General features: G+C 43.5%; 1 protein-coding gene across 1 annotated transcript in view; it reads left to right on the top strand.

Moving 5' to 3' along the window:
- The first annotated feature begins 3,858 nt into the window (after positions 1-3,858).
- The window catches only part of RASA1 (RAS p21 protein activator 1), a 65,214-nt gene continuing 52,033 nt past the window's right edge, over positions 3,859-17,039 (top strand). The window contains exon 1 of the mRNA XM_086628742.1: positions 3,859-4,304. Coding sequence (XP_086484868.1) covers positions 3,859-4,304 — 446 coding nt within the window. The remainder of the gene's footprint in view (positions 4,305-17,039) is intronic.

Below are 17,039 nucleotides of genomic sequence, written 5' to 3'. Positions count from 1 at the left end.
ACAGCACAGATCTAAAATTAAATATGCAGTGATGATGACTGTTCAATGGTTACCTTATGATAGTAATTCTGGGAACACAGGCAGTTTTATTAGATAAAAATAAAAGACGACATAAACATGATGGAAGTAAAGAATTTAAGTAATAGGAAATAAAAATACCAGTACTCAAGTTTTTGCCCAGACTCTGCCCACCCTTCCACCTTCCAGCAATGCACGTGGCCTCCCACGGGCTTACAACAGCTACAGAAGTAGGAAGAACTAGCACTCAGTCTGTAGCTGTTTACTCTATAGCTGTGGGAGTACAAGGGCAAGAACTGGAACGGTTGGAGCATTCCAGGTTCTTCACTAGGGGAAGGCTGCTTTCTTATCACTCCATCCTGTGAAAAGATTAAAAATTCCCCTGTTGCTGTTTATTTCTCAGATAGCATAACACCTTTGGAAAAGTGGAAATAAACTGCACTCAGGTAGAGGACAGAAGCGGGTTTTGTGCTGGAATAAGGAGTGAAAGTGAAGGTTACAAGGTGTTTGTATCCATGATCCAAGCAACATCACCTCTATAATTGAAATACTAGGTCATTTACTTTATGTGGCTTTTCATTCTAATAAGCATTAACGTTTAACAGTTTTCAAATGTTGTAAAAAAACTAATTAATCCTCTGACACCTCTGTGAAATAGCTTCTTGCTTTACCGATGGAGAAAGTGTAACCTTGTTCAAATGACTTGCCCAAGGCCATGCAAATCAGAGACAGACCCAGCCTGAAAAGTCACCAGTTCTTAATCATGCATTCACGTGCTTGGAACATCTTACCACTGTCATCATTCTTACAGCTCCAACTGAGTATGAGTGGTATGGCACAAGTATCCTATATAAACCAGGGTCTCCGATTTAGCAGTGTAGCTCAAAGGCTGCACATGAACTACCAGTTGGGAAGGGTGTCTGCCGTACCTCTGCCAGTGAGCAGCACGGAGCTGGCGGTAGGCTCGGAGCCACAGCAGAAATGGTAGCAACGCTCTGGGCTCTGCAGACAATAGTATTCAAGCACCTGGGAACACTCAAGTTTTATTTACAAGCATGGGCACAGGCAGAATCCTCTGCTCAGAATTTTATTTACCATAAATTAACAAACATACAGGTAGTTTTAACAGTAGCATTAACGAACAACAATGTATTTTTATGTCAGACTCAGTTTTCGTCCTTCTACAGATTAGTCTTTAAATTAGATCAGAAAAATTGTAATCTACCTGTGCTCTGATATTTCAATACTATACCAACCTGGTAAGGGATGCCAGACTCAATAGTCAGGACAGAAAAATATCCTGTATATTCCCAGATTCAACATCCTGGAGACTGACTCTAGGCAACAGGCAAACAGACTTTTCAAAGAATCTAGCCGGACACCATGCACACTTCAGGGATGAAGGACTAACTACCCTAGCATCATTTATACTGGGGATTTCAGAAGAAGACGTATTTGCAAGTGCACAAGAAGCATCAAGAAACATATTGTGACATTTGTTCCTTCATCCAAATACAATCATGTGAAGCCCCATTCAGGCTCGTATAACGGGAGCCAACTTGCAAGCCTTAAGAAAGAGGAAATGCAGGGCAATGTGTGTTACCTGCGGCACCAAGCAACCTGGGACAGACAATTTTTCCTGCAAAGCAAATAGAAACGGTGTGTCAGGGGCAGAGATGCGACAGCTTGGCTGACCTTAAAAGAAGCTCTCTTTCTGCGGAATCCTTGCCAAATTTAAAACCACTCTCCCCAGAATAAAACTCCTGAAAGACTGCTGCAGCCACATGACCCTCTCCTGCAGGAAATTCCTAGCACAGCTGTCCTTCCAGTCCCCGCAAATCACTACACATGCTGCTGCCTTCGAAGGCACTTAGAAAAGCCTGCCTCATAAAGGGGATCTTATAAATATTTACACTGCATTTCTATACTTAGGCATATCACTTCTACAACAGCAACAAGACTGTACTAAAACCGTTTTATTTAGAAATCTGTCAGGGAAAGCAAACAGCAGTAAATAGAAACCCATGAAGACAGTGGGCTACATAATTTGAAATTAGTTACAATACTGAAACATGGTCATATAAAACCAAAGTTCTAAGAGTCTGCCGTTGAAAGTGCAATTTCTTCAACAGAGAAACGGCAGGGTATGAATGTCTTACAATGCTGTAAACCGAGGGCTAGAGCCAGCTTCTCCTTTCACTGACACTGGGCACAAACCCAACATAATTCCACTGATCTTAACGGTGTAACTAGAAGCTAATTTTGCCTTTAGAAGGCAAGATATGAAACTGCATTTCAGCAGATAAAAAGAAGTTGGCTAGAGAGCTGTGAAAGTGGGAGTAGTAGTTTGTTTTAGTGGCCTCGGGAAAAATTCACTTAATACTTTTGGGTAAAGCAAAGCTTTGAAAACCTGAATGTTTAGATGCCTTCTGAGAACTCTTGAGAGACATACAAGTGTCAACGTGCTGCTATTTGTCAGCTCTTTTAACAGCGGGGCGGGGGGTGCTAATAAAATCAGAAGATATCTACATGTTACATTACCTGGTAACGTTTGTCACACGACGTCTTCTTGATTGCAGAGGTACTTACATGTGAGATAGACCTGATGTGTCAAGCGAACCCACCTAAGTTAGCAAAGTCATTAATGATGAAGACAAGCTTGGCGGTGTGAGAGTTCACAGGCTTGAGTTCACAAGAAAAAAAAAAAAAAAGACCAATTTCAGTAAAATGCAGCGTAAATACCTTTTTAGTAGCAATGGAGTCACAACTCTTACAAGATAGTGTCTTACGGACTTTAGGACGCATACTTTTATTCTCAGTGCTAGAGCACCGTGACTTTTCTGTAACATGCAAAGGAGAGGGTCCCTTTTAGGCCGATTTCTCTGAGAAAAGCAACCCCAACGAGCAATTCGGCCACGCCATGCGAAGGCACTCAGGCCCCAAGGCGGTGAACCGACGGTGAATCCTTCCACACGTTCCCGGGACCAGGCTGGGGCGGCGGGACCGCGGGACGAGCACAGCGGCTCCCGACACGCCGAGGCGGCCGGACCTGAGGCGCCCCGGAGCTGCTCCCGACCAAACCCCGCCGGCACAACGCCGTCCAGCCTCGCCCCGCTGAACGCCTCCCTCCGGGAAGGCCCCACCTGTCGCTCCGAGCGCACCGGCGGCGGAAGGACCACGGACGCACCGCCACAACCCACCCGCCCCCTCCGCCGCTGTCGCCTCTCATGGCCGGGGCGCCACACCGCCCCTGCGCCGCCCCTCCTCACGGCCGGGCCGGGCCCTCCGCTCGCACACACCTGCCGCCTGCCCGCGCCATTTAGCCCTTTTTATTTCTTTTGTTTGTTTGTTTGTTTCTCGCGGGAGGCTGGGGAAAGGGGGGGGGGGGGGGGGGGGGCGCCCTCACATTCCCGGCGGGACCGCCGCCGCCCTCTCCCCGCTGCCCACCCGCGCACGCGTGTGCCCGTGTGTGTGAGGGAGAAGGGCGGCGCGGCGCGCAGGCGCGGTGCTGCGCGGCGCGGCCCGGCCCGTCTCGCTCCCGCGCGCTCCCGGGCCGGCCGGCGGGAGGGAGGCGGGGTGAGAGCGCGGGGCCGCGGGAGCCGCTCCCCTGGCGGCCGCGGCAGCCGCGCCGGGGCCCTGCGAAGCTGCCCTGCGCGCTCAGCCCCCGCCCAGCCGGGTATTGTTCCCAGCCCGTCTCCGCCGGGGAAGTTTTGCCCTCGTCCCGGCTCCGCTCCCCGCCGGGGCGGGGTAGGGGTGGGGGGGGCCGGGGCCCCTTTGTCGCCACCTCCCCGGCGTGCTGCAGCCGGTAGAGGGGGGCCGGAGGGGGGGGCGAGGCTCAACATGATGGCGGCCGAGGCCGGGGGTGAGGAGGGCGGCTCGGTTACCTCAGCTGGGACGGCGGGAGCGGCTGCCGTCGGCGCGGAGCCGGGGCGCTGCCCTGCCGTGTGCCGGGGTAAGGGGCTGGGGCCGCAGGGCCCCTTCCCGGCTGGCTGTGGCGGCGGCGGCGGTAGCCCGGGCGCCGGCCCCCCGAGTGGCCCGGCTTTGTGCTCGGTGCTGGGGCTCCCGGAGCCGAGCGCCGGGCCTGCCCCTCCGGCGGCCGGCCCGGGGCAGGGAGCGGAGGCGGCCCGGGTGAGCGATCCCAGCACCGCCGCCTTTCCCCCGCTGCCGCCGCCGCCGCCCCTCTTCGCCGGGGGCCTGGGGACTGTGGACGAAGGCGACTCGCTGGACGGGCCGGAGTACGAAGAGGAGGAGGTGGCCATCCCGCTCAACGCGCCCCCCACCAACCAGTGAGTAGCCGCCGCCCCGCCGGGCCCGCTGCGCCCGGCCGCGCCCCCCCACCCCCTTCCCCGAGCAGCCGGGCCCCCACTTTTGCCCGGTGGAAAGCGTGTGCCGAGCTCCCGTGGAAGTCCCGCAGAAGTTCTGCGTCCCCCTCCTCCCCGTGTTCCGCTCCAGCAGGAAGGCTGCTCTCCGCCGGGAGAGTGCCCGGGGACGGCATTCCCGCTGCGGGCAGACCCGCCGCCCGGCCCGGCCGTGGCTTGGCGGAGGGGCGCTTGGAGGTGATACTCCGGTAGTAACTGGGGTCAGCTCGTGGGGAAAAAAGGCACTCTGCTCGAGCCGAGTTAGTTGGGGTTTTTTTGGGGGGGGATTTTTGTTTGTAGTTGGGTTTTTGTTTTTTTTTTTTTTTTTTTCAAGTTTTCATAGCGATACTACAGGCTGCCAGGAAGAATGAGCTATTCCGGTTGTGGTTTTAACTACCTGTTGGGGAGACTCATCCCAGTCTCCGGCAGCGCCGTAGTCTTTCTCAGAAGAGCCGTAAACTTCATTTTTTTTTGAATAAAAGCTAACAAAAATGCTATCCGTGGCATGAAATAATTCATATACCGTGCAGTCATTTTGCACTGTGTTGCTTTCTTCTCAAAAAAAAGTCATAGTTAGCTTTGCCGTTTCACATATAAACATAGCTGGAGAAACGCCCACGTGTTTGGTCTTTTTTTTTTAAGTTCAGTCGGTCCTGAAACGTGGATTTAAAATGAATTAAAATTAATTTCATATTTTAAAGCGTTAGCAGAGACAGTTTTTATAAATAAATGTCTGATGTCTTTGCTGCTTAACCAATTTAAGATAAAGTTGTTTTTAATTAGCTTGTGTTTGGAGAGAGGAGGCAGTTGAAAAAAAGAAACTGTAAACCTGCAGTCAGTTTTTATTATACTTATCCATCCATTAGGTTAATTGGGATTCCTTCAGCGCTGGTAATAGAAAGAATCGTGCACTAGAGGCAGACTGGTTCTGTCATTATATTGTCTGAAATATAAGATCAGATAATGTTATATAGAGTTCGCATAATTAGTAAGTACTCTAAACACAACCTTTGGATTTAGCTGTAGGAAGTCTGCAGGTTTACATAAAGCACTCGCAAGGCTTATATTAGAACAGAAGATAGCCCTTAAGCAGGTACCATATTCTCCCCAAAATGAAATTGCTTCATATGCTTAAATTGCTCTCATCAGTATCTAGAAATATATTGTTCCTGAAGTTACGGTGAGTCTAGTGGATAATTTAGCGTTTTGAGGTACAGGGTGGCAGATGTATTCAAGATATAGGTCAGAAAGTTAATCTAAAAACCCATCTGAATTTGGGTTCTTTTTTATGTTCTCTCGTAGCTCCGCTGTCAGAGAGTTAACTTCTGCACTATTTCACATACTCCCAAGATTTCAGGAGCCATTGCAGTTTTAAGGAAGATGTGAAATGTAACATTATAGGGTTTCTTTTAAACTAATGTCTCTAACCTTGACAGGCTTCCTAGTAATCCTTTATCCTTTATCAATTTCTTGTGGAAGTCTGTAAACATTAAGGCCTTGTTTTGTGAAGACAGTGTTGTCTTAAACTTGTAGACTTCGCTAATGAGCTAGAAATGGGATTAGGCAGATTTCACAAAGGATAAGGAGAGAAATGAAAGCACATAAAAGCAAAGTTGCTTCTTCAATGTCACCTGTCAGGCTGGTGAGGTACAGAATTCTGCTCTTCTGATTTTTCTCTCTGAAAGATCAGACTGCTTCTGTTAGACCCGGCTGAGTTCCTCAGAGAACTAAGGAATAAGCCAAAAAGCAGGCTTTTTTTGAAATATTTTCAGAAAGCGGGGTTATTTATGAATAATCACCTGTTTGATTCTAAATAATTACTACCACGTCTGCTATTCTGAGTGGATTTTGCAGTCAGAATGTTGACTTGTAAGTCATGTGCAAGCAGGATGGTTAATTTACATGAAAGAGGATGTCAGATTTCTGACAAGGGATACTTGCTAGGGGAAGACTGCAGAAGGGTTTTGTTTTGGTTAACAAGACAATTTACCTTATTCAGACAAAGGTGACACTGAAGCTTTTACAGGACCAGAGCATAGCTCTGTAGTTAAATGTTCTTCTGTATATAATATCTTCTCTTGAAGATTCTTTAATACAGAAACATCGAAGAAATAAAATACATTTAAAGAATCGATTCAGAAGTTTGTACCTTCATATACTTAAACTTTTTCTTTGTAATTTTATCCTTGGTGTGTGACTTTTCCATTAAAAAAAAAGTTAACTGATTAGAAGCCTTTTTCCTTTTCATTCATCTCTTACTTATTTTATACAGCATCAGGCTTTACCATTCTCAGTTAAGTCATTTAAATTGGCCATATGTCGATAGTAAATTGTATCCTTTCAGTCCTGCTGCTTTATTTGGGAAATGCACTTTCTTTGTAGTCATACCATCTGCTTGTTTGGAGTTGAACTCCTGATATATTACCGAAACCAAAGATCAATATTATCTGTCATCTTATTTAAGCAAAAGTCCAATATAAGTCTTTAAGAGCAGTAATCGATCTGGTAATTTAAACTTGGATTAAATTTCTCCAACTGAATGTGATTACAAAACTGCTGTTCCATTTGTTTAAATATGACTGTCAGCTCCGCCCTTTCCCACTTCCTCCTAATTCATTCAGGTTTTTATAGGAGGCATGCAGGATTGGCCCGATAGATAATTCCGTGATTCTGTCAAATGGTTTTGTTTCTTTGTCTTAATTGCTTATGATATATTATGTGTACATCAGAAAATGCAGAGTGCTCTTCACTCCCGTCCTCGCTTTCTGTGATATGAATTTACTGTTCTCCTGTGTAAGAAGCAAAAGGCATTATTTCTTTCATAACAGTAATGATTCACACGGCTTCTTTGCCTTCCCATGGACATGCGTTGCATTTCAGGATTTACTGAATGGTTGGTTACTGACTCCAACAAAAATACCTGGTAACAGTTGCCGTTGGTGTTTCCAAGTTCATACTCCAATCTTTGATTAGATATAAGTATAAAATAAAATGAAGGTTTCTGCATAAACTTGGACACCACTTCTATCACTTTTTCATCTCCTAACTTGTTTTGAAAATTAAAAAAAAAAAAAACAAACCCAAAACAATCACAAAACAAAACAACTAAAATCTGAGTGAGTTCCCAGTTTGTAAGTGTTAGGCCATAAAGGTGTTACAGACAAAATGTTTTTTTAAACATGAATCGTTTTTTAAATACTGTGTAGTTGACGGTTTGACTGTCATAGTAACTAACCTGAAGAGATGGGAAGTGAAGCAGATGCAAGTTCTGCACTTCCCATCAGGATGCTGTAAATATAGTTTGTTCAGTGTAGTCAGGATGTGTTTGTCTTTGCTAGCAAGCACCTAATACACTTAATTTCCTCTTCTCTTTTCCATGTACCTAAGAAAAAAGGGAACATGTCTTCTCTTGGTGTGTTTTCTTTGATTTTTTAGCAGTGGGAGGAGATTATTAGTGTGTAACAGGTTCTCTTTGTTCATAAACTCAAAATCCCCAAGTGGAGTTGATTTTTTTTATCTTCTTTGATCCAGAGTGAAACTGAATTAAGGCTTGTCTATTCAGCGTGTGTGTGTTTTTTCATTTTTCCAGAATGCAGCAGTAGCATATTGTAGCTTAATCCTAGGTGGCAGGCACAAGATGCTAGGGAATAAAGTGGGCAACTCTTTATTCGTTTTGGTCATTTTTTCTTCCATGCTTTCTACCCTGACAGAGACTGAAATAGTGTAAGGAAATTCAGATTTGATGAGTGAATGCTATGTAATTTGGTTGTAAACCAGTGGTATGTGAAATAGTTCAGTTATTTATGTATTTGATTAAAAATCTTAGTTGACAAAATTATTTTAGATCCTAGTGTTTCATTAAGGTGGCAGAAGCAGTTCCAGTATATTCCAATAGAACCGACGTTTTCTTATGGTGTTTTTTGAGCAGTGGTTATGGGTTTGAAATTAAAATCAGTTGAAATCAAAAGCTATCCACCATACAAAATGAAATAGATTGTCAAAATACCATCTGGTTAAAACAAATCTTACCCAAAGCAGATACATTATTCCAGTCACTCCTAGTGCCTGTTGAAGCAACGTAATAGTGAGAAAAAGAACTGAAGATAGAGAGATGGATAGAACAATATTAAATATGGACGAATTGCATGAGCTAGAACATTTTTCTGCCTGAACGTAGTGTGAAGTTCTAGTTTCTTCAGAGAAGTCTGTCAAAGGAGGCAAGTGTAGAGTTTTGCAACATTTATTTCAGTAACACATGAAAATAGTTTTTTTCAGAATACTGGTTGAAGACCCTTTTCCATGCTGTTGAATTAATCTGTTGCACAGAAAACTGAGAGGAAATAATATTGGCATGTTCAGTTAGGTACTGTATAAACAAAAAACGAAATGTAGTGTAACATGATCTTAGTGTAGGAGGTTTCTTTTCTGTTTAGCAGTTACTGTGGTTAGCGGGTAAACTTTTTTTTCTTAGGTACTGAATTTCTTTATTAGTTGATGTTCTGTGAAGAAGGGAAACATCTTATTTTTCCAAATTTCATAGATAGTGTACTGATTTGGCCACTAACAAAGTAGACCTGACTATAAATCTAGTTTTAGTTCTGGCCGAAAGTGTGGCGTTAGAAGTGCTGTCTTCAATGAATGGTTAAAAACAGCAGCAGAGCAAAATCATACCTAACCATACATAGGAAGTGAAGCAGAAAGTAAACTGAGTATGTTAGATACATGTATAAGTGGAAACTTCAGATGAAGAAAACCAGAATTAGAACAGCATTTGATGCCAGAAAAAGTTTGAGGAGGATTTTTCAGTAGTTTAGTCAATATTTCTAGTTAACATTAGATGATGTCATTTTGTTTAAACAATGAATAGAGTCTCTTGACCTGCACTTTGTCTAGTTTTTATTTTGTGTCATATACTGACTCTTAGAACTTCAGTGTGGGACTTAGGGCAGGCCAGTAGATGAAGTGCCTATTGAGAAGTGTAGTATTGTGCCGTATTTCTTCACCTTTACTTGTGTTAATGTTTTGTGACCAAGGAGTGGGGAGGAACACAAATTTTACCAGCATGGGCGTTTGTCTCTTCAGTGTAGCCTCCCCCCCGTTGTTTCAGCCATAAATTCTTAGGACTCCCGTAGTAGTTTTCCAGTTTCTTACGTATCTTCCTTTCTCTTTTAACAAAAGTAAAACCAATCTTGGTATTCGTCTCACTGGTAGGCACAGTAAGAGGGAGGAGAAGGCATCTTGTTTTAACATTGTCTTTGTGCTGCACAGAAGCATTGCAGTGAAAGAATTATACGTTGTGTCCCTCTGGAGTATGGTCAGTACCAATGAAATGTTACTAGTACTTGACAAGTTTGATGTACGTGCCCTGTTTTGTATACTTTTATCTACTATATAAAGACTGGAGGCAGTTCTTAGTGGTTTTTTTTTTTTTTTTCATGTAAAATACCTGCTCTGTCACTCTGGAGCAGAAAAAAAGTTTCTATTCTTACATGAATCTATCTTTAAATTATGTTTTGTGTTGAAGGTGGTGAGGAGTAGTCAGTGTGGATTTATGAGGGGGAAATCAATGCTTAACCAACCTATCAGCCTTCTACAATGAGGTCATTGGCTCAGGGAGAAAGGGGGAGAGTTTACCTCAACTTCAGTAAGGCTTTTGACACCATCTCCCCTAGCCTGCTCACAGACAAGCTGACAGTGTACAGGTTCAATAAACGGGCAGTAAGGTGGATTGAAAACCAGCTGAACGGCTGGGCCCAGGGGGTGGTGACCACCAGCACAAAGTCCAGGTGGAGGCAAGTCACTGGTGGTGTTCCCCAGGGTGTACCCAGGGGCCGATGCTGTTCAACGTTTTGGTTAATGACCTGGATGCTGGGACAGAGTGCACCCTTAGCAAGATTGCAGACAATGCAAAACTGAGAGGAGTGGCTGAAACATCAGGTGGATGTGCTTCCTTCTAGAGTGACCTGGAGAGGCTGGAGAATTGGGCTGTGAGGGATCTTAAGAAGTTCCACAAAGAAAATGCGGAGAGCTCTGGCACTGGAGAGGAATAACTCACTCCAAGCACATGCTGGGGACTGACCAGCTGGAAAGCAGTTCTGCAGAAAAGGATGTGGGCATCTCGGTGGCAGAGGCAGCAGTGCCCCTCCACGGCAAGGAAGGCTAACAGTATCTTGGGCTGCACTGGCAGGAATGTTGACAGCAGGTCGAGGGAGGTGGTCCTTCCCCTCTGCTCAGCACTGGTGAGGTGCATCTGGGGTCCTGGGTCCAGTGCTGGGCTCACCAGTAGAAGGGAGGCATGGACATACTGGAAGGAGTCCAATACAGGGTCACCAAGATGATGAAGGGACTGGATCATCTGTCAGATGAGGAGAGGCTGAGAGAGCTGGGACTGTTCAGGCCGGAGGAGAGGAGGCTGGTGTGGCTCTTATCTGTGTGTATAAATGCCTGATGGAAGGAGTCAGACTGTCCTCAGTGGTGCCCAGTGACAGGGCAAGAGGCAATGGAAACAAATCAAAAAGCTTGGAATTCCTCCTGAATACGAAAAAGTGCCTTTTTTTTATGGTGGAGTGGTCAAACAGTGGCAGAGGTTGCCTAGAGAGGTTGTGGAGTCTCCTTCACTGGAGATGTTCATTGCCCGACTGAACGTGACCTGAGCAACCAGCTGTAGCTAACCCTGCTTGAGTGGGGCGGGGGGACAAGGTTGGACTACGTGATTCCCATCAGTCACTTCCAACTTAAGTGATTCTGTATGTGTATAAACATACTGTTTATAGTGGAGGATCAGTGTTACAGGACCTATTTGCAGAAAATTGTTACTTGAGGTAGACAGGAAAAACATCAGAGGCAGTAGCTAATAGCAAAGTCTTTAAAGGAAAGTACAAGAAACCTTACGTTGGTAAACAGAATATTTAACTATTTTGTGTAGGCAGATCACAATTTCTACTGCAAAAGCTCAAGAATTTGCCTTTAAGAAAAAAGAAGTCTTTCTGAGGTAGCTAACGATGCTGCTTAAATATTTAATAAATTTTCTTGGAATATGTAACTTTTCCTTCTAACTTGTGTTTTTATTACAATTATTATGTGTACGAATTAATGTATACAAATCTATGTTGCTAAATTAACTTGGAAGCTTCCAAGTTAGGAAGGCCCAACTTCATACCAAATCAATTCTTTTTGTTAGGGTTTCCTTTTTTGTTAAACCGAAATAGTAATAGTTGTGTGGGGCTGTGCCGTTATTCTGACCCGGTTACAGGACCTTGCACTTGCCTTTGTTAAACTTTCCTCTCTTTTTACTAGCCCGCTCTTCCAGCCTGCCTAGGTTTCTCTGTAAGATGGCTCACCCTTCAGACATGTCCACCTCACCACCTGGTTTGGTGTCGTCAACAGACTTGGCGAGGGTGCTTTCAGTCCTGTTGTCCAGCTCATTTATGAAGATGTTAAACAACAAGGGGCCCAGTATCAATCCCTGGGGGACCCCAGTCGTGACAGGCTGCCAGCAAGAGTGCAAACCACTGATCACCATGCTCTGAATGTGGCCCATGGGCCAATTTCCTGCCCATCTTACCGACCACCCATCCAGTCTGTATCTTGCTAGTTTGTCCAGTTAATGTTAGTGTTGAGATGTTAGCTGTGTGTATTTGCATTTGAAGAAGTTGAGTGCATTACTACATGGGAATATCTAAAGCTTTACAGGAGGTGAGAGTGGAGCACAGAACAAAAGACGTGCTTGGTTAGAGAGGGTGAGGTGCAGGGAGGACGAGGAAGGTGAAGGAACCTCTGGTATGTTTAATGAAGTTAATGGCAGACAAGATTAACAATATCTTAGAAATTCCTTAATTATTGCCGAAGATTATCTGCTGATTTGTGTAGCAGTATTAACATTGTTTCTGCAATGAAACTTGAACAGCCAATAGGAGCGTCAACTCTTCAGACAGAAAGCTTGAGAGGGGATGGATGATTGGTGTTAACAAGGTAAGACACAGCAAGTAGGAACACATGATATTGTTGTGTTTTTTTTTCTCTCCTGTCTTCGTGAAACTATACTTGAGATTTCTGTATGTCATTTGCAAATGAGGATTTTCCCAGTTCAAGGTAATCATCTTTACTCTGTTTTGCTTCTAAGGAGAATGAAGCTCACGTAATCTCAGGAGGTAGTAACAAGAATCTATCATGTGTGAAAGGCACTAAGGCAGTGACTGAATTGATAGGAGGGTAGCTCTGACCACGACTCCTAGAAGTTCTCCATTCTTCTTGTGGGTTTTGTTGAAGCAGCAAGGTGTGGCTAAGAGCTTTCAGAGAAGTGCATATGGCATTTGATGACGTTTTCCTGGGCACCATAACTTTTTTCTGGATGGAAATAGAGACGTCTGCAGCTATTATCAACATCTATATTTGTACTAAGTTGCTGAAAAACACACTTACCTCTCTTCAGCACTTTCTCCTGCGTTCCCTCCTCCCTAAACCTACTGTGTTCCTAAATAAAAATTGTGGCGTCTTGTAACAGCAGAATCCTTTAGTGGAACAACAAAGCTTCATAATATTTGCTTTTCCCACATGTAAGAAGGAAATATGTAAATAAAAGGATTTGGTTGAACAATGTGACATACTTCCACACCCAATAGCAGCTGCCTACTTCCAGATGGTAAATCCACCATCTGCTACTTCTTTGTGAACAGCCTGTGCCTTGCATGGACTTTGTGGTGTGTCCATGTTGGGAGCCAAAAGTCCTGTTAACTGCACCATGAGCTTGCTAAAGAGATGCCGTGTAGCTGCATTCATGCTCACAGTTGAAAGTGCTGGCTGGACCTAGTGAGACTTGTGTGACTGGGTGTCTGGTACTCAGCATCTTCCATGGAGCAGAGGAAAATTAAGGAGCTCTTGTTTGCCGGAAGAGGTAACAGCTCTAACTCCAATGCAACCCGTTTCATGAGGCTCATGACCTGCCTGATGGCCGTCAGCCACCTGATGAGACCGGCTGTAGTGTCAGGACCATACTCCACAGTGTATATATAAACTGTTTGTGAGGTGGTGGTGGCTGTGTTCTGTCTGTTTGCGGAAATTCAGGTTGTGATACATGGGGTTGGAGTTTTGAACGTGCTGCTTTTGATTTAAACTGGCAGATGGGGAGTATTTTCTTGCACAGCTTCCGACTGGTTCCTGAAACATGGAAGCCTGTTATTGGTATTCTCTTAGAAACAAAATAAAGGTTCCAATTTAGGTAACAATTTTACAAGTTTGTTACAGCAGTTAAAGGGCTGGTCATGGAAGCAACCACTTATATTGTGATCTATAGCTGGCAAGATGTTATGTAGCTGAATTACTCCATAACATTCTGTTGGAAGGCTGCTTGTGTTTTCTCTTTTAATGCATTTCAAAATAGCTGTTGTCAGGGCACTAGCTGTGATTCTGAATATTGTTTAATTATGTTTGCTTGAAATGCTGGGAAAATTGTGGATTGTCAGGATTTAAAAGCTTGCAAAGTTAGTGTTAGAAATCCAAACATTAGGTAGGACTAGGCAAAAAAGCAGAGGTGACTGACTAGAAATGATAGGGATCTTGTCTTTGGCCATGATGGAGGATATACATCTAAGTGGTAGTGAGTTACGGTTTGAGTGCATGCACTTTTAGATCGCAGCCACAGGGACAACTTTATATTTACAAACAGATAGACAGGATTTTTATTTGATGCCCTCCTATCCAAACCTTAATTCCTTCCATGAGACTCGTGATGCACTGTAGGCAAGCCTCCCTTTTACATCTGTTAAGAAGCTGTATTTGGTGTAAATCAAGATCTGGTTATGGGTCGCTTCTAACTGCAAGCATGTTAAACCCGAAACTGTCAGAAATGCTGAAGCTGTTGATCTTGACCTATAAAACTCAAAATGGTGCAGAGCCTCTGAAGACAGAAGGGTAGTTTCTCGTGATGTATTGTTTCAGAGACAATGAACTCAAGCTTTGTTGAGATACCTTATTGAGGGTTAAAGCCAGAACATAGAATCATAGAATGGTTAGGGTTGGAAGGGACCTTCAAGATCATCTAGTTCCAACCCCCCTGCCATGGGTAGAGAAATCCTCCACTACACCATGTTGCCCAAAGCCTCATCCAACCTGGCCTGGAACTCTTCCAGGGATGGGGCATCCACAACTTCTCTGGGCAACCTGTTCCAGTGCCTCACCACCCTCAATGTAAAAAATTTCTTCCTTATATCTAATCTAAATCTCCCCTCTTTCAGTTTAAATCCGTTGCCCCTTGTCCTATCACTACATGCCCTTGTAGAAAGTCCCTCTCCAGCTTTCCTGTAGGCCCTCTTTAGATGCTGGAAAGCTGCTATGAGATCACCGTGGAGCCTTCTCTTCTCCAGGCTGAACAGCCCCAACTCTCAGCCTGTCTTCGTAGCAGAGGTGCTCCAGCCCTCGGATCATCTTCGTGGCCCTGAGATGTGTTTTATTTTGGAGGTTATGATAGGCTGGTGCTATCCTTCAGTGTTCTGCACTCTTTATTCTCAGATGAAATTACAAGGAGTAGGGCAAGTTCTGTAGTTTGGTCATTTCTGCTGCGCTTTCTTTGGATGGCATTGAGTATTGGATGGATGTTCCTTTACAACTGATAATAATACTGCATAAGTGATCTTAACATTTTTCACTGGTATGAATTTGTGCTCAGTACGTTATCCAATATTCACAGAAAAAAAAATCAGATGGAGGATTGCAATTTTGTAAAATAGTCTTTACTATTTACTCAAACTACTTGAAGATAGAAAGTTACAGAGTGCATCTTCATATAATATTGAAAACAGGTGATAGCTGTATGAAATATAACACATGCACTTCTGAAAATGAAGTCTTTCAACACTCATGCATTATGTTGCTTGAAAAGAGTGGTTCTGTCTAGTGATGAAGCTTTGCTCTCTGGAAAAATGCAGTTATTTCCTGACAAGCATTTTGCATACTTTAATGGTATCTTAAAAGCTTGTGAGTATCCTATTTTTTAACGATATGTGTGATCTACAGAGGCTTCTGAGGTTACCGCTTGAGCTGTTTTTGGCCATCATTGCTCAATGTTGACTGCTCTGCTGCCGTTTGGATCAGTTGGTAGTTAAATTCAATGTTAATGCTTATTTCTGTAGCTAGTGTTAAGGAGTAATTTGTGCATTACATTAATGCATAGTGAGCTGTAAAATACAGTGTATTTTATATCAACTGTTAATATTTCAAATATGTGCTCATACCACTGAATTTAACTGCACTTAGACATTAACTAGAGATTTTTATTTCAGAAAACACACCTTTTCTGAAATGGAGGAGCAAATAATTTTTAGCCCTACTTCTACTTCACCTGGTGATAAATGTCTTCTGTTACACTTGATATAAAACTGGTGAATGGGAGAGAATATATATAGATAGCCTGTTCAGTGTTAGGGGAAGTGATCTCCAATATGTGCTGTATACCAATGTATATAAATTGCTGTCACCAGCAAGGGTAGTGTCCTCTGTGTTCAAAGCTTCTGCAAAGTTTGTGCTATAATTGTAAGAAATCCTTTTGTTTGCAAGTAATCCTGCCTTTTTGTTTTCCCGGTATATTTTTTATTAGCAGTTTGCATTCTTGTTAACACTCCCACCTTCCTCATTTTGAAAGTACACCTTTAAGTTTGGCGTTGTAAGGCAATGTGTCTCTCAATAGAGTAAAGATTATCTTTCTCAAATGGGTGATAAATAGGAACAAATAAAAGCTTAGTGAACTTATTGTTAGTTTAAAACAGACTTCATGGAATGCTGGTTTCAAATAATTTATTGATCAGGAAGGTTTCTTCGGTCTCCAGGGTATTTATTACCTTGTGAAAGTCCGCCTATCCAGAGTAGCAAAGCCTGGTGGTTGTGACGTGCCGGGAATGAACAAACTCGGGGTTCAGCTGTGCTGTGCACACCAACAAGCGGAATATTTCATCCTAGATACTTCAAAATAGACAGTCTTTATTTTGTTTCATTTCCTAAAGGACCCTTGTGGCAGGGGTAGTGTGATCACCATTTTGTAGACCATCTTTTAAGCTTCAGGTTTCTGTCTGCAAGGCTGCGTTGCTCTGGAATGGGATGAGACAGGATCTTGCCAAGGTAACTGGGCCTGCAGCCGCCTCAAGTGCTATCTGTTGTACAGACAAAACAATGCTTTTTCTGGTTTAACTTGTTTTGATCAGGGTGAGGGAGAAGCACAGGAGAGCTATATGAGCAAGCACACAGCTTTGCCAGGGTAAACAGTATCTACGCTGGTGCTGCTTCTGCTGGTGTACATGATGTTTATCAGTTTAGTCTATCTGATTTTCATTCTGATAAAAGGTCTCAAAACTTTTGCTTCCATTTGGTAGAAAAAAAAATGCGTCTGGCCAGATTTTTTCAGCAGCCCAGCTATACTTTGATTTTTTGAACTGTAATATCTGTAATTTTTTGTATTCTTGCATATATTAATTCAAAAGGTCATTTACATATCTTTTCCAAAGTGAATTTTTGTGACTCTTGCAAGACGTATGTGAACTGTTAGAATAAATTATTTAAATTTCTAACAGTGGCTGTATGGAAGCTGATGTTTTCTTAAGTGTAGAAGTTAAAGGTTGAATTAAGCATAGTTAGTTGATGGATACAGAGCTAATGAATTATTACAATATGAAGCTC

Source organism: Tauraco erythrolophus, chromosome Z, assembly GCF_009769465.1.
Source record: "Tauraco erythrolophus isolate bTauEry1 chromosome Z, bTauEry1.pri, whole genome shotgun sequence".
NCBI lineage: Eukaryota > Metazoa > Chordata > Aves > Musophagiformes > Musophagidae > Tauraco > Tauraco erythrolophus.
The sequence above is the reverse complement of the archived record's forward strand: the minus strand, read 5'-3'. Positions and strand labels throughout refer to the sequence as shown.